Source organism: Cladosporium halotolerans (genome assembly GCF_011745625.1).
Source record: "Cladosporium halotolerans strain TM138-S3 chromosome Unknown Sca49, whole genome shotgun sequence".
In the NCBI taxonomy this organism is placed as follows: domain Eukaryota; kingdom Fungi; phylum Ascomycota; class Dothideomycetes; order Cladosporiales; family Cladosporiaceae; genus Cladosporium; species Cladosporium halotolerans.
Window position 1 is genome coordinate 63,825 of NW_027191500.1, and position 23,500 is coordinate 87,324.

Here is a 23,500-nt window from a genome sequence, read left to right on the forward strand (position 1 = left end):
GCCAACACGAGGCGAAGTCTCTAGGCCCAAGCACCAAGCACGCATTGCTTGGACGGAGCGCCGCGCCCACTTGGCAACAAGCATCTTGTGGGGAGCGGTCGAAGCAAGCAACACGTCTGGTGGGCGGCCGATAAGCTTAACCGGCACTTGGTTTGGCGCGACCCCGCCCAAAGCGAGTCGGCGTCGCTCTTGTGGCTTGGCTTTACTTCATTTTCGCGTGGGAGTGGGGCCACCGATGCACGGTAAGACCCCTTCTGGGCGTCTTTTCGACTCGTCTGGATCCGCAGGTTCCGAGGTGATTTCTTGGACGATAAACTGGTTGGCGATAGAGGGCGACACCTGTCCACTTGTCTGCCGTTCTCGGGAGGAGAAGCCCTCTACTCGCTGCGAGAAGATGCAAGGCCATTATGGCCAGAGCGAAAGGATCCCGAGCCGTGCAGCATCAGCTGCGGATCAGCACATAAGCATAAACCCCGGAAAGGCGGAGAGATTGTCCTGGCAGGTGCAGGTCGGTGGGCTGAGCGCCAAGTCATACTCACGCGAGCGTTGGCCACGGAAACTGCCACAGGTGCCCCCAGACGAAGTGACAAGCCATGCTAAGAGAAGGCGAGCAGAGGGCGTGGCGCACCCATCAGCTGATGACGAGGCTGTGTTTCTCGCTATACGCAGCGCCCAAGACTCCCGCCAGAGCGAAAAAGGATCGCCATGAGCCGTGGCTTGCTCGGCCGGCCAGGTTCGGGATAAGCTTGAAGTGCCAAGCACGACTATCAGCTTGGCCAAGGCGCGGCCCGCATATCATAGCGAGCTGGGAAGGTGTGTCTCAGGCCGCGGACGAGCATGAGGGCGGGAAGGCCATGCAGAAATGCTCGATGGCAGCGGGAGAAGTCTGCCATCTGTGCTGCGGGCTATCGGCGTGCGTGCCGAGAGATGGTGATAGACGGCACGACGTGTCCCTTGAGCTACACGATCCTCCGCGGCAAGCTTGGACGAGCCAAGCTTACACAAGAAGCTTGGAACCTTGCGCCAACGATAGTGGCTTGGTGAGGGTCTTGGGCGGGCTTGTCGAGACCCCGGTCCGTTTCGCCTGGGGAAGCGAAGCCTGGGTCTCACACGGCTTGGCCCTGGGGGCAGGTGTGTAGATGTGTACAGGTACCTTGGTTGGCAGAGGGCGTGTATGGTGTGCGCTCCCGAGCGGTCACGGCCATACATACTGGCTGCCAAGGGGCGTGGTGCGACAACGCCGGAGCTGCCGGCATGTCTATGTGGGTGTGCGATGCGCTTGCGAGGGCTCGCGTGTCGGTGCCAACGATCTGTATGGCCAGCCCAACCGCAGCCGTGGAGGGCAGACAGCGGCGCCCGTTGGCTGGCGGAGAGTTTGCCCGCCGAGAGCGCCTGGACGCCAAGCAAATTTAGAGGGCATCGATTTAGAGTTAGTTTTTAGCGCGCATGGGGCGTGAATCGCATTCCTCGGCTCGCTCTTGTGCGGTCATCAACGACCTGATTTTGCTTCCCTCCGCCCAACGCTGTTGCCGCTCGTCTTTTCTCACACTCACCAAGGTCCTGCCATCCGTGACTTGATCCACAGCCTAAGTGACGAGACGACTGTTTGTCCGGCTGGGGCCTCGCAATACTACGGACACATATACACCACCCACGTGGCGCCTTCTCCATCCTGGGACTCCAGTACACAAGAGGTGCGACTCCTTCTGCCTGCCGCTCTGGCGATGCACGCTTACTAACGCGCCTCTAGTTGCTTCTCACAAACTGTTTTCTTTCTCGATTGCACTAGCAGATCCTCAGACTGCTCGGTAGCAATGGAGACATATAACGGGCACGTCCGCACTCCTGCGGACGCGATCATTCTCTTTGAAGCATGCCGTATCGGTCTCCTTCCGCGTGTTCAGAGGCGCCTTTCTGAGAAGGAAAGGCAATCGATCAAATCTGGCTCTGTCTTCGTCTGGGATGAGCGCGAGGCTGGCATGCGCAGATGGACTGATGGCAAATCCTGGAGTGCCAGCCGTGTTTCGGGCAGCTTTCTCACCTATCGCGAAATGGAGGGCAAGCGTGGAGGCAGCAGCTTCGATAAGAACGCCAGCCGAGAAGCCGCTCAAGCCAGCAACGAGCAAGACTCTGACGGCGGGCCTGACGGTTACCGCTACAAGCCTGACGGCTTGATGAAGCAGTCTTTCTCCATCACCACGAACAACAACCAGCATCTGCACCTCATCAGCTACTACTCTCGCTCTTCGCAACAAGCACAGCACTTGATGCAGCCGACAAATGACCCTCAGCTTCGCCACATTCGCCCCGAGAAGGGCATGTACCCCGAGTCCACAGTTCACGAACAGAGCACAATTCCTGCCGTCACTCGTGGACCAATGGGCTCGCCTGGGTACACCCACGCAGCACACCAGCCTCCCATGTACGCACGCCCTGGCTATGGCTACCCGCCGCACCCTGCTGCTTGGGCGCCTCCCAGTCCGATGCACACGCCGCCGCCTCACCCTCACTACGGCCCTTACTACCAGCACCCCGGACATCCAGGCTACCCGCCCCACATGGGATACCCGCCTCACCCTGCGTATGGACCGACTGCTTACGACCGACCGCCTCCTCACATGCCTGGCCACGGTCTGCCTCCGCCTCCACACTATGGACATGGCCCGCCACCGGCAGGCATGCCAGGACCTGGCTACCCGCCTTCATATCCTCCTCCTTACGCAGGCTACGGATCTTACCCGCCTCCTCCTGTCAGCTCTGCTGCTGCTTACACACCTTCGACTGCTCCTGCTTCAGCACCTCCAGCGCCCGCTCTCCCCAAAGGCGACTCTCGTCCCGTTCCTCCGCCAGTCGCCATCCCGGAGCCGAAGAAGGACGAACGCCAGGACTCCCACCAGAGCCAACTCAAGTCGCCCGCGCAATCCACTCCGGAAGCCCAAACTCAAGCTGGCGCGCAATCGCAGTCCTCCGGTCCGCCTTCGGCCTCAGGAGCCGCAGCTCCCGCCACCAGCTCTGGCCAGACAATCCCCAGCATCCATGCCATGCTCAACGCGGGCGAAAATGGGCAGCCTCCAGTTCGCTCCAGCAGCCGCAGCCCGGGCGGTAGCCGCATGGCGTCCGACATTCCCATGCACAAGCTGGGCTTCGAGGCGAGCCGCGATGTGCAGGCGCTTAGGAACCTGGACAAGACCACTTTCAAGGCGTACTAGATGCGGCATTAAGACGCATGTTTGATTTTCATCATTGCTGGGGTTTTAGCGAGGGCGTTCAAATGGCGTGTGAAGCCGATACGCCCGGTCAAGCGGGCTGGCTAGTTTTTCTGCTTTTTAGCTTTATGTTCATGATCGAGATGAGGATTGATATCGCTTATGTAGCTGCTGCTGTTGATATCGAATATCAACGAAAACACTTTCTCACATCACATCCATCTTACGCCCTGAATCACAAGTCCACATCTATTTCAAAGTCAACCATGACTGGCTGCACAGCACGAATGAACGTACGATAGGTCTTAAACCATTGCATTGACTGGTATCTGAATGCCATTCGTAATTTCCCGTGAGCAGCAAATACTCGTTGCGCCTGCCACTTCGTCCATACAGCATGACCTTGCAGGACGTGCCACTGATAACCCGCCTGATAGCCCAGCCATTGCATGCATCCTCATCCAATTCTCAGCGTCAAGGCGGAAAATCATCGAGTCCCGGTGGACGCGATTCCGTCCTCCCGAGAAGTGCCTCATGAATCAACTGCAAGCTCGCTAGAGAAAGACCAGGCGCTGCCGTACTCGGAGAATCTCGCTAAGAGAGGTAAAGACCCAAGCGCCATTCGCGTCTATCAGCCATTTCGCCAGGAGCCGGTCTAGATGGAATATGAAAGCCGTTTGATCAATCTGCCTGCCTCCTTTTCCCTGGAGCAGGTTTACTGCCTCGAGCGAGAGCCCGAAGTCGTGCGCGTCGAATTCGGGCGAGGCGAAAGACCAGGGTTGGCCTCGTTCCAAGTATTCACGAGCACTCTGCGCATCGCCAAAGATCAGCATTCTGTCCACGTCTTGAGCCGTGCGCGACATCACACCCCCGTCCATGCCCTCGCTCCCATGACTCGGAAAACCCCAGGACTCACCTCTGCGTGCGATCCGCGTACTCCTCCGCATTCATCTCCTTGACCCCGACTTTCAGCCCGCCCTCTTTCGTGAAGCTCATGTGCTTCTTCTCCATGTGCTTCTGCCCGCGGTCCGCCAGCTCGTTGCTCCACAGGTAGATCTGGTAGCCGAAGTAAGCGGCGGCGCCGACGACGGCGAAGAGCACGACGAGCGGGAGGAGAGACGTGATGCCCATGGCGAGTGAGTGTTTCGTGCTGCGGTGGCTGGCGAAGTGGGATGTCGGGGGTTTGTCTTGCTCGTAAGGGATGGAATGCTGGTCGGGGAGCGGCAGAGCGAGTGGATGACCGCGTCAGTTGGGCAACAGTACGTGTATCGCTGCGCCACGGAGAGCGAACGGTCGCGTGGTGGGGGAGACGACGTCGTGAGAGGGTGTGGAGAGGGGATCGTGGAGACGGGCGACGCTTGGCGAGACCCTTGAGCTGGGATGTGGGTGAGACGCTGGAGCAAAGCAAGCTTCCAGCCTGAAACATCGTCTACGCGCTATATTACGAGAACGGACGATATTGGTCGGCCTTATGGCGGTGTCACGGTACGAATTCCTTGCTGGATCTGAAACGGACTGATGCACTTGGATTCGAATAAATCAGTCGCTGCTACGCTACAGCGCGGAAGGATCTTTGAACGGCGCTCTTGCTGCCGATTTCTGCATTTCAGCAACGTCCTCGAGTTGATCTGATCTTCCTGCGCTGTGCTGGTCTACTTCGGTCTGGATCTCAGCCATCCTGGCTTCGATGCCCAGTCACTGGCAGCGCTGCGCTCAGTCTAATCTCTCAGAGCTGACAAAGAGCATTGCAAGAAATGCCTGCGTTCCTCTGTGTTGGTGCGCGGGATTATGTGAACCTTCGGGAGAGAGGGACTCCGCCTGCTTTCAGGTCCATGCACTTCCGAGTCTCTCATTGATTCACATGTGATCGCTTTCCCCATTAATCCGTCCAGATCTGCTCCATGACTCAATCGTCCACCCAGGTAGTGAATCTCCAAGACCCGTTGCTCGGACTCACGGTCAAGCGCAGACGTTCGACAAACCATTCATCGTACATGCGACTCGCTGCCCGCATCGCAAGAGCGTGACCTGGGCCAGCGCCGCCACGACGTGCATCTGAGCGATCTCTCCAGAGGCCTGAGACTCATCAGCATCGATTCATCGGAAAACCTCTACAACTTACAGGTGGCTAGGTTCCTGCCCAAGTCATTAGGCGTGCCAAACCAGTACTTCAGCAGCCCGCCACCCTCCACGGCTTCAAGGTGTGCCGCCTTGTCGAGCTCACCGAGCAGCTTTCTGTCGGCGGTCTTGTTTACCCGGGAGCGGAAAACAATGACGTAAAGATGAAGATCCTCTTGCGTAGCATCAGGCTGCTCTGCCAGCATTGAGCGACAGAAAACATCGACGATCGAATCCCAATTGAATGCCTGCGGATATGGAGCGGTGGCATAGTCTTGTGTGATCCATCGCATGTTTGTGAGGGCCTTTGCGAAGAGTTGAAGAGGTCTGTCGAGAGTGGTGAGGTCGAGGTGGTGTGCGGGCTCCCCGTATGGCGATGATTGAAGGAGATGGCGGTTTGTAAGGGGTGCTGTGAACGAAGCTATCTCTACGGCCGTAAACTTCTTTGTTTGGGAGAGCTTTTTCTTTTTGGTAGGACTTGGTAGGTCTGCAGTTTCAACATGAAGGACGTCGTCTTTCATTGTCCAGTTTGGATCAAGCGTTGCGACATCCAGGCCCGGCGCCATCGTCAAAAACGCGGCTCGGTTTGTAAATGCGTGACTTGGAGTGCTTGAATTGACAAAAATTTACAGAGGTACCTTATCGAAGAGGAATGTCCCCGTACGACATTGAATAATTGCATTGTTGAGAAATGATGACCTTTACCGCTCGCGAAACCGTCGTTCTATTGCGCGAGATGGCGTGATGAAGCACGCAAGCAATCGCGCCTGGCTCAACGGCGCACCGCTGGAACAACGCCCTCCATACAGCATCCAAGAAATGAAATATCGTCTGAGATCTGTTTTGCAATGATATGACATGATCAAGACAGTTGGATCGACCGCAAAAGATAGTACTGATCCGGCTTTCGTTGAAGTCCAGACCCTGCCGTGCTTTGCGAGCCTCACGAAATTGCTCTGCGCACATGAATGCGCGCGACTCTTTACATCCGGAATGTTCCTGAATGCGATCATACAACCAGGATCTCATACGCATAATACTACTCTTCGAAGTAACTAGAGTATGCATTGAGCGCAGGCTGTCCGCCGAGGTGAACGTACAGGACATTGCTACCGGCGGCAATGCTTCCCTCCTTGATCAGCTGGACCATTCCCGCCATACTCTTACCCTCATACACTGGATCAGTGATTAGCGCATCTGTGCGGGCAGCAAGCTTCATGGCTTCTGATGTGGTCGGACCCGGGATGCCATAGATACCCTCGTGGAAGCGTTCGTCTAGGACGACCGCTTCGTCGGGGATTTTCAGCTCGGGATCAAGCAAAGCAGCAGTCGCACGAGCGATGCGAGTGACTTGTTCCTTCGTCTCCGCAGGTTTCGCTGAGGCATCGATACCGATAACTTTACGCCCTTTGCCTTCGGCCACCGCACCGACGATAAGGCCTGCGTGCGACGAGCCTGTCACGCTGCAAACGACGAGGGTGTCAAAGAAGACACCGAGCTGATTCTCCTGCTCTGCGAGCTCGACAACGAAGTTCGTAAACCCAAGACCTCCGAGCTCGTGGTCCGAAGCGCCAGCAGGCACATAGTAGGGCTTGCCTCCCTTCTGGGCCACATCGTCCATAGCCTGCTTCGTCGCAGTCTTATGGCCAATGTGGAACGGCTCATTGTTGAGTCGGACGTCGCCACCCATGAGCCGGGACAAGAGAATGTTGCCGGTCTTGTCGTAGAGGGGAGGATCGATTGGGACCCATTTTTCTTGGACGGTGACGGCTTTGAGTCCAGACGCTGTCGCAACGGCTGTCACGGCGCGAGTGTGGTTGCTCTGCACTCCACCGACAGATACGAGGGTGTCGCAGCCCTTAGAGATGGCATCCGCTACCAAGAACTCCAGCTTGCGGACTTTGTTACCACCGTATGCTAGGCCACTGAGACGTTGTTAATGAGCTTTTCGGTGGATGAGTGACGGAGCTAGGATACCTGTTGCAATCATCGCGTTTTGCCCAGATCTTGACATCGCCAGCTGGCGACACTTCTTTAGATAGCCTCGGGAGGAACTGTATAGGTGATGGGCCGAACAAGAAGGTCTGCTTCGGAATGCTTCGCAACTTCTTGACGTAAGTCGGTTCGGTCTCAGGCATTTTGGAAGGATGTTAATGATGATCAGTGTGGTAAATCTGGTCAATCTTCAATCTGGTTCAGACAGCAGTGGAATACAATCGTTCAGTAGTAGTAATGCCAATGTACCATGTGACATGTGGATCCTCGGCCGGCGTTTGAACCCACCAAGCCGACATCGCTGCTTTGCCTATCGTACAGATAGCGCAACTCTGCCCAGCTATAGGCATGACACATTACAAGATACCCAACCTCGGATAAAGAATCCTTGTTTTAATCCGTGTAAACTTCGGCATTCGTTGAAGCTGATATCTTCGTTTGGACCACAACACTAGACTGCTTGCATCTCAATCCGAGGTCTTATCGTCTCATGGTGGGGGCCTCTCACAGTAGCAATATATGCTGGAGGAAGCTCAGTCCAGAAAACAGCTTCGATGGGCAGGACAAGTGTGGAGATTACTTGACTTTATCAAACCAGATGAGCTCCTCCAATTCTGCCTCCAAATGCAAGCCCATGCTCACAGCCCGTTCGCCCTCCAGCTTGAACTCTGCGGCTATGCAATCATCGTTACCCTCTAACATCAAAGTGAGACGTGCTATGAACTTGGTCTGCTGACCAACATGCTCGAAGTGTACAACAAAGCCACCCGATGTGCGGTCCGTCGCGTCGACGAAAAGCTCGCCATCCTTGACTGTCACCACCATCTCGTGATACCCACGGCTGGTATACGTACCTGTATACGCGCCAAGCGGTAGGCTGTGCTCCTCTGAGTTTCTCTGACCCAGGCCTAATTTCTCAAGAACCTGGTTGATGTCGCTCTCTCCATCAAGTGGTCCCTCGGCAAGGCTGGCCTGATGGTCAGACCATTGCGGCCGCTCAGATCGAGGTACCTGAAGAGCCTCATCGATTAGCTCTCTCGACAACACTGCAGCAAGATCCCAAGCGCCACTCGCATTACCAAGTATGACGCCGCCGAACTTCTGCTCCGGTAGAAAGAATTGCGTTGAGCCGAACCCTGCAATCGAGCCATCGTGAGTGACAACCATGCTGCCGCGGTACCAATATATTTCCAAACCGCTGGCACAGACGGTAGGAGAGCACATCGGGGCTATCGAAGCTGCGTGCGGATCCGGCTCGATGAACATGCGCATTTTGACAATGCCCTCGTAGACTTCGGATGTGACAGGCCCTTCGCGGTTCAGCAGCGCTTTCACCCAGAGAAGGTAGTCTTCAGCCGTAGTGATGATCGAGCCTGCTCCCTGGCACTCGGGACTATCCCAAGCTGAGAAGCTCCGATACTTCTGTGCTTCGTCATCCCAGACGTGCCCTGCAGCCATTCGATTGCTGAAGCCTTTCTCAATGGCTTGAGAGGGCTGCAAGCTCGTCGAGGTCATTCCTAACGGCTTGAAGATTCTCTGGCTGAGGAAATCTGAGAAGCTCAAGCCGCTAATTGATTCGACGAGGTATGAGGCGACGGTATACATCATGTTGCAGTATATGTACTTCGTCCGAGGCGGCGCCGCCATTGCGAGATTACGAAGATTCCTTGTCACGGACTTGGGCGTGTCGGCTTTCATGGCAGTCGGGCCCATGTACGAGTCGTCATGGCTTGGAAGCATCAGTATATGAACGAGTGCATTAACCCTTCGGGACCATGGCCACTCACTTCGGCAACCCGCTCCTATGGCTCAGAATATCTTCCACTGTGACTTCGTTGGTGTATCTTACATCCGAGAGCACGAAGTCGTCAGGCAACAGCTTCGCGACAGGAGTGTCCCATTGGACTTCTGGGTGTTCTTCATCCATAACCAAGATCGCAACTGCAGCTGCTGTCAACGACTTTGATGAAGATGCGATGTCAAACAATGTTGAGGGCGTGCATGGCGACTTCGGATCGATCGATGCCTCTCCGAAGCATTTTGATGATATTTCGCCGCCATCTATGATTGCTAATGAGACGCCAGGGACATGATGTGAAAGCAGGAGCTCGTTTACGCGCTCGGAGAGTTTGTCAGACTCGAAGAATTCCATGACCAAGGGAAGGGACGCGAGCCACCTAATGCACGGCGAATTACCAAAGAGGAATGCAGAAATGATCGTGCTGCGATGTTGGATAGGAAGAAAATCTGAGCTGAGATTTTGTTGTATTATACAAGGTGACTCAACCCGAGCCGGCCTCACCGGAGGCCTATTCGCACAGTCTCAGCTCCAGCTGCTTCAGCTGACACCAGAAATCCCACGCCGCTCGGCTTTGCAGCGCAACGGTGGAAGTCAAAGCGAATACGATGCTGCCGACATCCGTAGGATGAATCCACCCCACATTACCATTCCAAGCGCTGACTGAAAACAGGATGAAATTCCAGGTTCCATGATATCCCACCGGCCTTGCGAGCACCCGCCACATGGAGAGATTTTCGCCTCGAGAATCTCGGCGGATTGATTGCAGACTTGTCAAGAGTGCCATGATGGTATGGCCCGTTGCCGAGAAAATGGCGCGCTCGAAAAGCATGAGAGCAATCATGCTGCTCTTCTCGCCCTTCTCGACCGAAGCGTAGGTGACAAGAATGTTTTCGATGGTGCCGAATCCCAAGCCAGCTGCAGCGGCGTAGATGAGGTATTCATGCTCTTGCTTTGGTTGGGCACGCCAGACTGCGAAGCGAAGTGCAAAATATTTCAGTCCTTCCTCGACTGCACTTGCCCCAACATAAGACAGAATAACGAGGATCAAGGAGTATCGCGGGTTCCACGCCATCTGCCTTCGCACGTCGATTGCCTCCGTTGACAGCCCTTCAACAGTCACGCGTTGGAGTTCTCTCATGTATGATTGACTGTGAGATCCGAAAAGTAGCTTGAAGAAGACGTGGCACAGCGACAACTGGATTGCACCAGCAATGGCGGGACCGAGAATGCTAGTCCCCAAATAAGTCCATGCTGTGACTTCAGTATTACCGGAATCTTGGTGTGGCAATCTGCGAAGCTTCCATGCCGCAATGATCGTTGGCGATAGCAGCAGCGGAGTCAGAGCAGCAGTGGGGGGAGAGCAATATGCCAGGCCGGCGAAACTGGCAGGCAAGCCAACAGTGTAGAGTAGACGCATCGGCAAAGATGATCGAGGGGTCGGAGCAGGTGAAGTCATATTCAAGCAGTGCAAACGTGTTTGGCGGACTTCAAGTGGACTCAGCGTCAAATGATGAGTGACTTGCTCGTCCTCCTTGTCATGCGTGTTGTGTAGATTTCAAGAATGGCGAACAGATGGAACCGTCTAATAATGTCAAGAACAGGAGCATAGAGTCTCGACAGTCTCCTCGATCTAATCAGCGAGAGGTATGGGTCACACGTCTCGGCGCCTAGTAGAATCGAAGCTCAGAGGATTGCTTGGGGATTTTTTTTAGCGAACGCGAAGTGCGGGTCGCATGCGTGCCAAAGTCCAGATCGCGAGACATTCTGAAAGCATTCACAAGCCATGCGAGGCAGGACTATTGTACTTTCGCCCTGCGTGGGAGAAGAATAGCTCAGACAACGGAGGCATGAGGAAAGCCAACAGTTAGATCGAATCGCGTGCGAATAGCGAATACTGCTGGAAGGCTCGCTCTCGACATACCTGGGTACTCTTTGGGGGTCTCGGAGATCATTTTCCATTCTACTGTCTCCATCTCTAATTGCCGGACTCAGTTTCTGTATCGATATGGTCTTAATTTGTCGAGAACAGAGAAAAGAAATGGCACCCATCGTAAATGGGATGCAACAAACGCCGAGACAGAGCACCATTCGCCGAAGGCTGCGGGTCTGATCGTGGCGCTAGGCCGCATTAGGCACCCGAGGAACTTCTTTGAAGATCAGCCATTAAATCTTTCAAGTCGCAAACCCCGCCATACAGAACCCCGTAAAATGTCCGACAGCGATTCTGAGCAGGCCGGTGTGCCTTTGATTGAAGACCTCTCTGACTCCGACGCTCCAGCACCCACCAACGGCGGCAAGAGAAAGCGAGAGAACGATGCGGCGACCGAATCGAAGCGAGCGGCGAAGCGAAAGAAGGCGAAGAAGCCTAAGGATGTGCAAGACGATGCATTGGATGAGGAAAAGGGCGTAAACCATGCGATTGCGCATATGGATAGCAGCCTTATGGCGGATCACATTGCGCAGCGTACAAAGAGATTCAGGCCTGATGTGAGCTTGGTGGAGGCGGAGGATCTGCATGTACCCTGTAAGACTTGAGAATACTGCTGTGATGACAGTGGGGATATGCTGACATTGGATACAGCGAGTGCGATCTTGGACACTACAAGTAATACCGAGACGAGAACGACAGATCAGCTTCCGGGATTCCTCGAGCAGTTTGCCGGACCGAGGAGGAGTAAGAAGGGCAGCAAACTTATGAATGCCCCAGAAGCCAAGGGTTCACCACATACCTTGGTGGTTGCCGCTGGAGGCTTACGTGCAGCCGACTTGACACGAGCGCTGCGTAAGTTTCAGACGAAGGAGAGCATGGTCGCGAAGCTGTTCGCAAAGCACATCAAGTTAAAGGAAGCGATTGAGACGGTCAAGAAGATGAGGATGGGAGTCGGTGTTGGTACACCACAGAGAATCATCGACTTGCTCAATGACGGTGCTCTCAAGGCGGACTGCATTGAGCGTATTGTCATTGATGCTTCACACATCGATATGAAAAAGCGCGGGATTTTGGACATGAAGGAAACTCAAATCCCTTTGGTCGATCTGCTGACTAGAGCTGATCTGAAGGATAGATTTGGTCACGGTGAGGGCAAGATCGAGCTGCTTTTCTTTTGATGGAGCGGCAATGCTACAAGTGTGCGACTCATTGATACCCTGCCTAGTGAAGGTTCTGTACCAATAAATCCAAGTAACTCGGCCCTGCCATTCTCAGTGAGCAAACACGGTCTATTGCCGGAGTTTTATAGATCACAGTGACGACATCCCCAAAGGTTCTTGCTAGTCGTCGTATGCTACTGAAACTGAGCCTAGCACTGCAGCGAAGCCACGTATTTGGTGTGGATCATCTGAATGATTGCCGTAGTGCAAGTGAAGTCATCCAAGTCATGCCAACGCTCGCGCCTTCCACGTGTGGTAAGATGGAGGGGCACCTGCCACACCTGTGTACAACTCACCCACGATAACTGATGAGCAGGTTTCTTATCACCACCGACCTTTTCCGCACTCTTTCACGGACGGCAATACTCTTTCTTCTGTCATAGCCTTTGCGACAGGCTCACCAAGACGCCACAGCGCCACCGGCGACCAAGCCAAGCAAGCTATACAAGAAGCAGATAGCCAGCATCCTCATGGCTTCATTCCCGCGCCTCATCATTCTGCTGCACCTTGTGGTGGCAGCATTGCTCACGATCGCACCACAAGCCAGCGCTCTTGGTCGTGAGTGAAGAATTTCCAAGGTCATTTGCTCCTAGTCTGACCCTTGGCTATAGTGTGTGCCAAAGCCTGCTACATGAAGTACGCTCACAGATTATCCGAATGCGATGGCTTCGTTCGCGGCATCGACTGCCTTTGCCAGAAGGGCGAGGTACCGGAGGTAGGTTTTATCGCGCCCTTCCACCGACCAATGTCTGACAGATTGACAGCAACTTGTTTCTCTCTGCCATGCCAGGTGCACCGACGGTGTCTGGGACGCTGTTTTGGATTCAAAACCATGCGCCTCCTCTGGAAATGGTGTCACTGAGCTGAAGTTAATCACCCACCTTGCCTCCACGAGCACCAACGCCCGCCAAGCCAGTCTCAGCCACGGCGTCAACGTTCAGGAGGTAATGAAGACGGAAAGATTCCATCAAGGCTATGCCACAGACCGAGAAGCGCGTCAGCAAAGGCGCGCGATCATCGCCAACAGCAGATTTGCTCGTCAGGTTGGGCACGCGGAGCTGAAGTCCTATCCCGTGACCCAGGGGGCATCACCAGTGTCTAAAGACGACCCTCACCGCAAAGGCGGCGAACCAAATGATGGACCTCATTGGGCACTTAACTCCTGCGGGTTGCCAGGAGAGTCCTGCGCCGGCAGCAGCAGTGGTGGTGCCAAGAATAAACGTAGCCTCCAGTCGGAGAAGCCGGGAGACCTGAAAGCCACTCCTGTGATCAAGCCTGACCCAACACTGGTGAGGCGCGCAGCAACGACTCGCCCGGCCTTCACCTGGAATCCAACGCTGTGCACTGCTCCTGGTATTCCTTGTGCTGGGGGCGCCGCCCTCAACGGTCTGGCCAAGTTTGCCGAAGACGCCAAAGTCGAGAGTACCACGCAAGATGACTCTCCCGAAGTGGTGAAGCGCGATCTGAGTTCCCGCAAAGCTACCCGCGATGACAAAGGATGGAGACCAACGCTTTGCGGAGTGCCAGGCATCTCTTGTGCTGGATCCGGCAATGGTGATGGCACTCGCACGAAGCGAAGCACACCGCTCACCGACAGCCCCAACGCAGCGCCACTTCGTCCTGATGCTAGGTTGATGATCCAGGCGCATGAGCCGAAGGTACACAAGGCCGAGGCTGGCCATGGCAGTGCTTTCGAAGCCAGCGTCCACGCCGACTTTGAGGCTTCAGATGGCCAATAAGATGGCTGCGTTCAAGTCGAACTTGCCCACTCACCAACGAGAAGGGTGTCGCAGGGGACATTTACGAAGGGTTATGGCGTCGGAAATGTGGGAGGTTTATGATGGGTCTGAGTTCAACAAAGTGAATTCTGCTGCTCGACATGAGCAGCAAACCTACATATAGCTACATGGAATTACGTCCCTGATGGCGATGATAACGCTGTAGAGTCGAGTAGCTTTCTTTGATGCGTTCGGATTGCTTTCGGTTGGCACGTCCAATCGCCGCTGCTCCATCGCAACGGGGGCCTTCATTCGGCAAGCTGAGTTGGTCGAAGGCCTAGATTCTATTCCGCTGTCCTTCATTAACAGATCGACAGAGGCGGCCGAGCGCTTGCTGAGGGTAGGCACACAGCAGGGGGCCGCTGCGGACTCCTATGTGAAAGCTTGGACGGCTGTCAAGCTGGCTAAGCGACTCAGAGCGCACAGCCAGATTGCTGGCATCCTGGAGCTGAGAGCCGGTCAAACCGGCAGTTCGATTTTCAAGATTCTCTCGCCCTTCTCTCAGCCGATCCAGACGCCACCGCCACCTGAGCCGCGGTGCTTGTAGATATCATCACCAATCGACTCCTTCGCTACCCTCTCCTTCAACTTCTCAACCTCTTGCATCTCGGCCTCGAGCACGCCCACACGCGCCTCGTCGAGCGTCTGCCCTTTCACGCCACCGTTGCCGCCAAACCAGCCGCGCCACTCGAACCATCCTGCGCTCTGCCCGCCTTCTCTAGCGCGCAGGTCGACATTCGTGTCGGCGAGCTTGAGGAGCATGGCTTCCCAATTCGACGCACCAGCGCGAAGGCAGGATTTGCACTGCTGCTTCTCTTCGGGCGTAAGGTAGTGCTGGCCTTTGCTGGCGTCCAAATTCGCCTCGGCAATTTGCGTCGCTTGCTTCGTCCAGCTGAGTCCTTCTGCGGAGTTGGGCGAGCTCGCGAAGAGAATCTCGCCGATGTACAGCATCAGCTCGCCTTCATCGCAGGTCGAGAGAGGAGTCTCGCGCACGAACGGTCTGTCGCCAGATGGTGGTTGAGAGGGGAAGACAGGGGCGCGGAAAAGGCTGGAGATCATGGAGACGGCGGCATCGAGGTCGGAGCCACCTTCGGATTGCTTGGATGGTGCAATGCGTCGGGCAGGATTAGGCGAGACAGGTGCGGAGCGTCGCGCACGGAGGACAGAGAGAAAGATTGGGAGGGCAAAGGCTACATCGCCATCGCGGGCGCGGTGTGTGGCTAGTTTCGTGACGGCATCGAGTATGTTCGGGGTTGCTGTTTCAGCGCCTGCCATCGCTGCTGCGTTGCTGGTCTGTCGATCCTTGAGGACCAACGTTTTCGGGTCAAGCACAGCATCCGGAGTTTGCAGAGCGGATTTCGCAATGTCGACGCCCCATTTGTACATTTCTTCGGCACTGTCGTTGAGACCCGTCTGCTCCAGCCATGCAGCGTATTTCCACGCAGCTTCAAGGCGCTGCTTGGTAGTGAAGCCTTTGCCGGTCAGCACGCGCATGTAGAAGCTCTCCGGCGTGTCGAACGCTCTAGTAGTGTTCTCTTCCAGAGGTGGAGTCCCCATGTAAGCTGCTGGCGGCCTCGGATCCGGGTTCGAGGGTCCGATCACGACCTCTTTCGGGAAAACAAGGCGTCGCGTAGTATCCAAGACCATGTCGTTCAAATGCTCAGCAGTCTCCGCACAGCCCATCAGCACCTCGAAGTACCCAGCTCGCCACTCCCAGCTCTTGTTAGAAATGTCCAGGCCTGCCTTCCCAACATCGGGTATCACGATGCCTTCCCCATCTGCTTGTTCCATCACATCTTTTCCATCGGTCGATCCCTCCAGTCGCAAAAGTGCTTTCATGTAGTCCGACCCGACCATCGCCCAGTCCACAAGGCCTATCCTGCTGCGGTCTTCTCTTGCGAATCTGGCTCCTCGCACATAGTTCTTCGTCCAGAAAGTCCATTCCGCAGGAGTAGGGTTGTTTCGCTCGTCAATCGCAATCTGTATGCCGAACCAGGAAATACCGGCGAGCGCTAGAAATGTCCAGCCGATCAGAGTCCATCGCGCCGCGAGCACGGTCTGGTCCTTGACATAGCGCTTGGTCTCCGTACTGAGCAGACGCAGCACTTGCTGATCGAGAGGCGACAATCGACGCGCAAGGTGAGGCTGTGAGAGATATGGGAGCTGTGGACGAATCGTGTGCCTCGTGAGCACGAGGAGCTTGCTGTTCTGCGTGAATGCGCGCGGTCGTGGGAGGATTCCATTTGCGGTCGGTGATCGATGAGCTCGAATTGCTGGCAACCGGCCTCCTGCCGCTGCTCTTGACAACATCGTTGGAGGTTGCAATAGCTGTGCTTCTCGCTAATGACTGCCTTCGTCCCGCTGCTATAGGACTTGATGATGCGCGGCTGGTGTCCCCGCGCTCCGCAACTTGCCCTTCCCTTTTGGGACTAGCTTCAATACATCGTGCTGTGAGTTATGCTACATGTTGCTGCCGACTCATTGCGCAAGGACATGATTTTAGGAAGACGAAGTTTGAAGTGGCATATCAAGAATGGAGACCCCAGGGCCGGAGAGCGTCACATTGAAACCCTCCGACCAGACCCTCGCGGAGCTGGAAGACCGGCTGGACAATCTCTGGGAAACGTACCTGGCGCTTTTGGACAAGTACACGAAAGCACAAGATGAGCTCAAGAAGCATCTGACTTCTGGCTTCTTATCCTTGGCAAAAGCGCAGTCCAGCGCGCCGCTTGGTAGACGCTACGGCCAGGATTGGTACGACGAGCGAATGAAGGCTGCTCGACGCGTTCAGGTATCGACCGATCCATCCCAACAGAGCAAAGGCTCGGAGATGGCACGCATTGGGAATCTCAGGATCTCCATGGTGACAGCGAAATCGCAACCTGACAATGAAGAGCCACCTGTGGAATCGAGCGAGAAGCAGCCAGCGCAACAGCCTTCGCCACCAAGCACGCCAGAACCTGAAGTGTCAGCCGAGCAAACCGATGACGAACTGCCAAATCACGAGGAGAAGACACGCGCCTCTGATTCATTGAAATGGTATGGCATCTTGGTGCCATCTGAGCTCAGGAAAGCCCAGGCGTCATTTTCTGCCATTCTTTCACACAATGGCACTACCAGCGAGGCTGAGGATCCTGCTGGCGAACAAAATCTAGTCACGGATGCCGTCAACGCCAGCCGAGGTCTGAGAGAAATGGAGACCGAGATCCGGAAGGTCAGGAAGGCAGTGAAAAAGGCGGAGAAGACAGAAAAGGCTAAGATTGCTGCTGTTGCTTGAGATACTCACATGCCTTGACAACTCACATGCTGAGTTATCTGATCACTTTTCACCGTCCTAGCAGACTTCTATGTTCTTCGAAAGCTTGTTGGCAGTCGGTCTCATGAGCGTAAGCCATTTGTGACGATGCGGTGTTTGCTCGTCAGGCCTTGCTTCCCCGCCATATATATCTGCTATGTACGTTTCCCTTGGGCTTCGAGTTCGATTCATGTTCAGTTCCTGCACGATCAGATCCAACACCTACGAAGCTGCTGTTTCTCTTCATTTGTATCGATACCACCAACCTAACTCCGTTGCCTTGACTGCAATCCAGGCGGAAGCTTGCAAGTATGAGAGCACGGCGCTCGTGCGGTCATGCGCTACCAAGCCTGTTACTTTTCCAGCTTCTCGTGCTTTTCAATTTCTGGGGTGTCATAGCAAAAGTACACTTACCTCAAAACGTCGGGGAGCAACCGGAACATGTATTGGCACGGCACGAGAGCATCCCTCCAGCCTCGTCATCCGTATCAGAGATCCAGTGTACTTCTACAGAACTCCAAGGCCATGGCTGCCAGGGTGCTCAAAGGTGCCCTCCGTCGCGGAAACTGGCTCACCACTCGGAGCATGACGATCCAAGAGCTTTACTGAAGACGAACGGAACCCTTTTCCCACGCCAGGATAATGACGATGACAAAAGAGACTGGCAAGCATGGGTGAGCAAAGGGAAAGATCTTCTTGACATGCTTACATGTGGTACTGGTCCCCAAAGTAAGTGGACTTCCTTCGACGATTTGAAGACATGGGGTTGGTCACGAAAGGAAAAGAAAGTCGACTACCCAGGATTCCTCCCCAAAGACGTGCCAAAATACCTGGGGGATCCAGTCTTAGCGGACGAGCTTTGGGAAGTTGTCGACGAGCACACGAAGACTACGATCAATGACGATACGCTGTATTATGCAACCGATGCGATGTATGGAAACTTTTACAGCTCTTCACTTATCATATCGGACACCAATTATGGCCCCGAAACCGAGGGCCCATCCCAAAATCCGCCGGTGGATGGCGAGAGGTACCCGTTCCCAAAACTTGGTCGACTCAGCGATGTCCTTTTTCTAGAATTTCAAGAACGCATGGAAGTTCTCGAGAAGCCGACAAACAAACTCAAAGGACACCTCAGAGCAGGCATCGTCAACCGGCATACCAAAACCATCGTCAAAAAGGCCCTCAATGATGACGGCAAAATATGGCCCAGTTGGCCAGGCCGCGACTTCACACCGGACACAGAAGGATTTTCTGCTCTCTTGGCGAGTCCTAACGGGCGAGGTATGTTGATTGATACATCTCCTTTAGTTGAAATGATCTCACGCTGATATTGTAGGGGTTGCGTGGTTCCTCGGAACCCACGTTGAACAGCTGGGCCACAAAACCATATCCAATATACGAGTACTTGGCCAGGGTGCCAAGCTTCACATCCTGTTCGTCTTTGAGGATGTCGCCAGATCGCAGGATGATAAGCAGTCCACAAGCGAAACATTGGAGCAAACCCCCGAAGCAAATCCTACCAGCTTCGCGCACGCGCACGGTAACAGCCTTGCAGAGCATCCTGCAATTTTTATACGCAGCGACACCAAGCCTTCACCAACACAGTCTCCAACTGTTGTTGAATCTGGAGTGCCACGAGATTGGGAGCAATGGGTTTCCAAAGGTAAAGCTTACCTCGAGATGCTGAACTGTGGCACTGGCGAGCAGAGTATATGGAAATCGTACGACAACTTGGAGGAGAATGGCTGGGAGCAAGCGCGGGTGCGACACCCGGTTTATATATACGACACGTCGGCCCTCAAGAGAGTCATGAGGCTTCTCAAAGTATCTTCGGAACCGCAAGACCAATGGGTTGTGTCCAGTAAGCATCTCAAAAAGACGACTAAGGATGGCAAGGTATACTATCCGACTGGAGCGAAGTACGAAAACAAATACAACATGGAGCTGATAACGGCGGAATCGAACTTCGGACCTCAGAACGAAGGCCCGAAGCAGAAAGAACCTCCTGTGACGGGTGATCCAAACCCCTTCCCTCCATTGAAACAGCAGAGCGACGTGATATACTTGGAGTTCACGCGGCTGATGAAGCTTAACAAAAAGCCTATTGACAAACTTAAGGGCTTCTTTCGGCCTTATATTGTCAACTCGGAAACTCGAAGTATTGTAGCGAAGGCATTGGGAATTCCTGTGGATCAATTTAGCATGATTCCAGAGTGGCCCGGCCACGACTTCGAGCCGGGTTCAGACGAGTTTGCGGCATTGCTCGCAAGCCCCAACGGGAGAGGCGTCGCCTGGTTTCTCGCTACACACAAGGATTTGGGACATAAGACCATATCCAGCATCAAGGTGTTCAAGGATTTTGGACTTTGTATCCTGTTTGTCTTTGAAGACGTCAGAGGTGGACTCGACCAACAACAGCCTTCAAGCTCGGGATCTAGTGAGCTTATACGGAGACATTCAGCATTCGAGCTGAAGCGTCGAGCACTCTCTGATAGCCAGCGTAAAAAGTTCGTCACAAAAGGCAGAGATCTTCTGGCAGCTCTCGAATCTGAGTCTCATTGTTTCCCCGAGGCAACCTTCACAAACTATCAGGACCTGGACGACTGGGGCTGGACGGTTTTTATAGAGCGCGAAGGACTTGGCGCTATCAAGGAGTCTGCAACCCAGGTATACGACCTTTTAGGGGCTTCAATGGAGCCAGCGGAAAACATCATTGTTACTGATGACCATGATGAGGCGAGGGAGAAAGGCTCAACCACCTATCATCCTACCGGAGCGTTGTACCTGAATCTTTACAATCCAAATCTAATAACGGCTATTTCGAATGATGGTCCAGCATCAGCAGGGAGACGGAAGGACCCTCCGGTTACGGGATCACCAGCAATGCCTTTCCCGATCTTGTCACACTCGTCGGACGTCATGTTTCTCGAATTCCAAAGGACCATGGCAGAGATGAATCAACCAATGACGAAGCTGAAAGGCATCTGGCGAAATAATGTGATCAACGAAGAAACGGAGGAACTTGCGATTAGCATATCAAGCTCAACTGATGATATTTTCGGTATTCCTCGGTGGCCTGGCGTCGACATAGCCGCCAACAGCGACGAGCTGGCGGCTTTGGTTGCGGCACCGAACGGTCTAGCAGTCGCATACCTCATGCTCCAGCACCGTCGACAATTGGGCTGGAAGACCGTCACTTCGGCCAAAATCTGGTACGAGAACTACAAATTCCACGTGCTATACTTGATCGGAGATGTTTCGAACACGCCGGACGAGTCTCTTGAGGCTGGCTCTGAACAGGCCGGTCGTCAAGACCACGGATCGGCTTCCTCTACACGACGTGTAGGTGGGCATTTCAGACCTATCAAACGTGCCAGGCTGCATTCAGATTACGATGACTATGCAGTGAAAGGAAAGGCTCTACTCTTGGCCCTCGAGTCCAGAACAGAGTGCGCAGCTCAAAGCGAGTGGATCAAAGACGAAGCGCTCTCTACTTGGGGTTGGCGTAGCATTCGAAATGCCAAAGTGGGCCCTGCATCTTCCGACATGGCCATGAAGCAGGTCTTCGAATATGTTGGGGCGTCTATGGAAGATGGGACGAACCACCAAGCGTACACTTCCCATTTGGATGCCGAAGTCATTGATGGAACCACATACCGCAGGACGGATGCCGAGTTCAATAACAGATACAATCCAGCTATGATCATAGCGGAGACCATCTATGGGGTGGAGTACCAAGGGCAAACTCAAAAACCACCCGTGACTGGCAAGCCCGATCCATTTCCGAAGTTGAGATTCTGGTCGGACGTTACCTTTTTGGAGTATCAGAACTTCATGAAATCTTCTAGCCAGTCTTTGGAATCCTTGAAGGCCGTTTGGCATTCGGCCGTCATCAACGAGGAGACTCAAGACCTCGCTGCAAGCTTCTTCGGAGTGGAGGAATGGACTGACATATCCGGCTGGCCCGGCAAAGACTTCACTTCAGGGTCAAAAGAGCTCGACGCACTGGTTGGTTCTGCTAATGGTAAAAGCGTGGCCTTTCTGTTATTGGAACATCGTAAGCAACTTGGGAATAAGGTCATCAACAAAGCCCGTGTCTGGAAGAACGAGACCCTGCACGTCCTGTACACAATCGAAGACGCTCACACATGTGTCGATGATGATTCTAACAACTCTAAGGCACATGATCGGAGGCTTATCCGTCGAGTAGGCGAGACCGGTGCTACTTCAGTTGCGAAAGCTAAGAATGCTGGTTTGTTCTTCGTCTCGGCGCAAGATTCGCCTACCGATATCCTGGAGAGCTGTTTGAGGATCAGGCAAAGCAGTTTCGTAAGAATAAAGCAACTCAGGGACTCTGGCTGGACCCAGGTCGGCTCTGATCGCCAAGAAGCTGTTGAAGAAGAAAAGGATCGTGCCACCTTCGATTCCTGGCTGGATCTCAACTTGGATCTAAGAGCAGGCAGAAATCACAGGATATCATACCAACATCTTCGAAAGACCACGGGCAGCGACGTGAAAGCCTATCACCCATCAGGTGCCTACTACAACAATCTCTTCACTGAAGGAGGTATCGTTGCTCTGGACAACGCAAGCCCGTGGGCGACAGGTCGCAGTATGAATCCGCAAGTGGACGGAAACCGCAATCCATTCCCGCCGTTGAAGCAATGGAGTGACGGAGCATTCCTCGTGTATCAGGACATCTGCAGGGGCGACGCGAAAGCAATGAAGTCGCTCAGAGGTGTTCTTAGACACACCGTCACGAACACTCCAACAAGAGCAGCTCTCCAGGAGTACTTAGGCAAACAAGGCGAACTCGAGGCCAATATACCGAAACCATGGCCAGGCACGTTGTACACGTTGAAGGATGAGGGTTTCGTCATCGCACTTGGCACACCCAGCGGCAAGGGTGTGGCATACTTGCTCGCCACGCATCGCGAGAGTCTGGGCTGGAAAGAGATCTACCAAATCCGCATTTTCAGTGCGGACTGGAGCTCGCCTTACAACATCCTGTACTACATCAGAGACCACAGGACCAACCCAGCACGCCTCCGTTCTCGAGCGCTCCTTGCGAGCGGTGGCTCCGGTTCATCTGCCTCTCCGTCTTGCGACACCCACCAGCTCGTGCGCAGGAACGTCTCCGTCACCTCATCCAGCCTTGCCAAAGATTCACATTCGCCCGGTACCAGCAACGACGCAGAATACAACCGCGCCCTCGAACGCGGCGCCCGCCTCCTCTGCGAACTCTACGCCAGCCCCAGCCAAGTCGACCAAAGCTCCTGGACAGACCCTTCCTCCCTCGCCACCCACGGCTGGGTCGAAACAACTAAATCTCCCACGGACACCAACTTCCAGCCCTTCAGCGCCATCGGCGCCGCCCTCAAGGATCTGAAAATCTCCACTGCGCCCGAAGACAACATCCTGCAAGCCTTCGTCCACGCAAAAGAATCCACACACGCGGGCCACACCTACCCTGCCACGAACGCCAGCTACAGCAACGTCTTCAACGCCAAAGCAGGCGCCATAATCGCCGACTCCAACACGCCGCCCAGGAACCCAGCAATTAACAACCCCTTCCCCCTTTCCCAATACTCCGACGTCGTCTTCCTCGCCTGTCTAGCCGCCGCCGGCCCCTCAGCCAAAAACCTCAGATACATCTTCCGCGGCCCCGTCGCGGACCCCAGCACCCTCGCCATCGCTCAGCGCGCGCTAGCTAACCGCGGCAAAGACCTCGCCGCTTGGCCGGGCGAGAAAATCGGCATGGCGGAGGCGGACGCGCAGGCGCTTCTGGGCTCGCCGAGTGTGTTGGGAGTCGGCTATTTGCTGGCGCAGCATAAGGATGTGCTTCGAGTGAAGGTTGTTGAGAGTGTTACGGTTTTTGAGGCGGATGGGGCGGTGGGGTTGTGTTTTTGGATTGGTGATGTTGCGGACGGAGCGGAGGGTGGGCTGCTGCCGACTGGCTTGATGGGGGAGTTGGCGGCGGCCGCGGAGGAGCAGCATGATGCTGTGCGTGTGAAACGCGCTGAAGTTGGTGTGGTTGGCAATTCGACTGGTTCGATGGTGCCGGAGGTCTACTCGACGTGGACGGCGGTTGTTAGAAAGCGTTTCAGTAACGCGGCGGGCAAGGCTTGGTCTGCTTTTCGGTTGTGATAGACTT

At 54.6% G+C, this 23,500-nt stretch overlaps 11 protein-coding genes across 11 annotated transcripts; 5 read left to right on the forward strand and 6 right to left on the reverse strand.

Moving 5' to 3' along the window:
- Positions 1-1,814: 1,814 nt before the first annotated feature.
- On the forward strand, positions 1,815-3,209 carry WHR41_08810 (uncharacterized protein; the record flags this gene model as incomplete). The annotated part of the gene is made up of 1 exon (XM_069377414.1): positions 1,815-3,209. The coding sequence occupies one exon, from the start codon at positions 1,815-1,817 to the stop codon at positions 3,207-3,209; it is 1,395 nt and encodes a 464-aa protein (XP_069225588.1).
- A 296-nt stretch (positions 3,210-3,505) lies between these two features.
- On the reverse strand, positions 3,506-4,522 carry WHR41_08811 (uncharacterized protein). Its single transcript, XM_069377415.1, has 2 exons — positions 4,123-4,522; positions 3,506-4,015 (listed from the first exon to the last, which is right to left on the reverse strand). Exons 1-2 carry the CDS (start codon positions 4,335-4,337, stop codon positions 3,922-3,924), a joined length of 309 nt encoding a protein of 102 aa, XP_069225587.1. The 5' UTR covers positions 4,338-4,522; the 3' UTR covers positions 3,506-3,921.
- Positions 4,523-5,112: 590 nt separating this feature from the next.
- On the reverse strand, positions 5,113-5,890 carry WHR41_08812 (uncharacterized protein; the record flags this gene model as incomplete). The annotated part of the gene is made up of 2 exons (XM_069377416.1): positions 5,113-5,282; positions 5,329-5,890. 2 exons carry the CDS (start codon positions 5,888-5,890, stop codon positions 5,113-5,115), a joined length of 732 nt encoding a protein of 243 aa, XP_069225590.1.
- A 473-nt stretch (positions 5,891-6,363) lies between these two features.
- On the reverse strand, positions 6,364-7,462 carry WHR41_08813 (putative 1-aminocyclopropane-1-carboxylate deaminase; the record flags this gene model as incomplete). The annotated part of the gene is made up of 2 exons (XM_069377417.1): positions 6,364-7,249; positions 7,302-7,462. The coding sequence occupies 2 exons, from the start codon at positions 7,460-7,462 to the stop codon at positions 6,364-6,366; spliced, it is 1,047 nt and encodes a 348-aa protein (XP_069225589.1).
- Positions 7,463-7,895: 433 nt separating this feature from the next.
- On the reverse strand, positions 7,896-9,556 carry WHR41_08814 (uncharacterized protein; the record flags this gene model as incomplete). Its single annotated transcript, XM_069377418.1, has 2 exons — positions 9,107-9,556; positions 7,896-9,048 (listed from the first exon to the last, which is right to left on the reverse strand). The coding sequence occupies exons 1-2, from the start codon at positions 9,469-9,471 to the stop codon at positions 7,896-7,898; spliced, it is 1,518 nt and encodes a 505-aa protein (XP_069225592.1). The 5' UTR covers positions 9,472-9,556.
- A 72-nt stretch (positions 9,557-9,628) lies between these two features.
- WHR41_08815 (uncharacterized protein) lies at positions 9,629-10,576 on the reverse strand (the record flags this gene model as incomplete). Its single annotated transcript, XM_069377419.1, has 1 exon — positions 9,629-10,576. The coding sequence occupies one exon, from the start codon at positions 10,574-10,576 to the stop codon at positions 9,629-9,631; it is 948 nt and encodes a 315-aa protein (XP_069225591.1).
- A 735-nt stretch (positions 10,577-11,311) lies between these two features.
- On the forward strand, positions 11,312-12,335 carry WHR41_08816 (uncharacterized protein). Its single transcript, XM_069377420.1, has 2 exons — positions 11,312-11,644; positions 11,702-12,335. Exons 1-2 carry the CDS (start codon positions 11,329-11,331, stop codon positions 12,226-12,228), a joined length of 843 nt encoding a protein of 280 aa, XP_069225594.1. The 5' UTR covers positions 11,312-11,328; the 3' UTR covers positions 12,229-12,335.
- A 119-nt stretch (positions 12,336-12,454) lies between these two features.
- Positions 12,455-14,274, forward strand: WHR41_08817 (uncharacterized protein). The gene is made up of 4 exons (XM_069377421.1): positions 12,455-12,525; positions 12,587-12,828; positions 12,882-12,985; positions 13,035-14,274. The coding sequence occupies exons 2-4, from the start codon at positions 12,741-12,743 to the stop codon at positions 14,007-14,009; spliced, it is 1,167 nt and encodes a 388-aa protein (XP_069225593.1). The 5' UTR covers positions 12,455-12,525; positions 12,587-12,740; the 3' UTR covers positions 14,010-14,274.
- Positions 14,275-14,549: 275 nt separating this feature from the next.
- On the reverse strand, positions 14,550-16,358 carry WHR41_08818 (uncharacterized protein; the record flags this gene model as incomplete). Its single annotated transcript, XM_069377422.1, has 1 exon — positions 14,550-16,358. One exon carries the CDS (start codon positions 16,356-16,358, stop codon positions 14,550-14,552), a length of 1,809 nt encoding a protein of 602 aa, XP_069225595.1.
- Positions 16,359-16,581: 223 nt separating this feature from the next.
- Positions 16,582-17,325, forward strand: WHR41_08819 (uncharacterized protein; the record flags this gene model as incomplete). Its single annotated transcript, XM_069377423.1, has 1 exon — positions 16,582-17,325. The coding sequence occupies one exon, from the start codon at positions 16,582-16,584 to the stop codon at positions 17,323-17,325; it is 744 nt and encodes a 247-aa protein (XP_069225584.1).
- A 719-nt stretch (positions 17,326-18,044) lies between these two features.
- On the forward strand, positions 18,045-23,493 carry WHR41_08820 (uncharacterized protein; the record flags this gene model as incomplete). Its single annotated transcript, XM_069377424.1, has 2 exons — positions 18,045-18,627; positions 18,683-23,493. 2 exons carry the CDS (start codon positions 18,045-18,047, stop codon positions 23,491-23,493), a joined length of 5,394 nt encoding a protein of 1,797 aa, XP_069225614.1.
- Between the last annotated feature and the right edge of the window lie 7 nt (positions 23,494-23,500).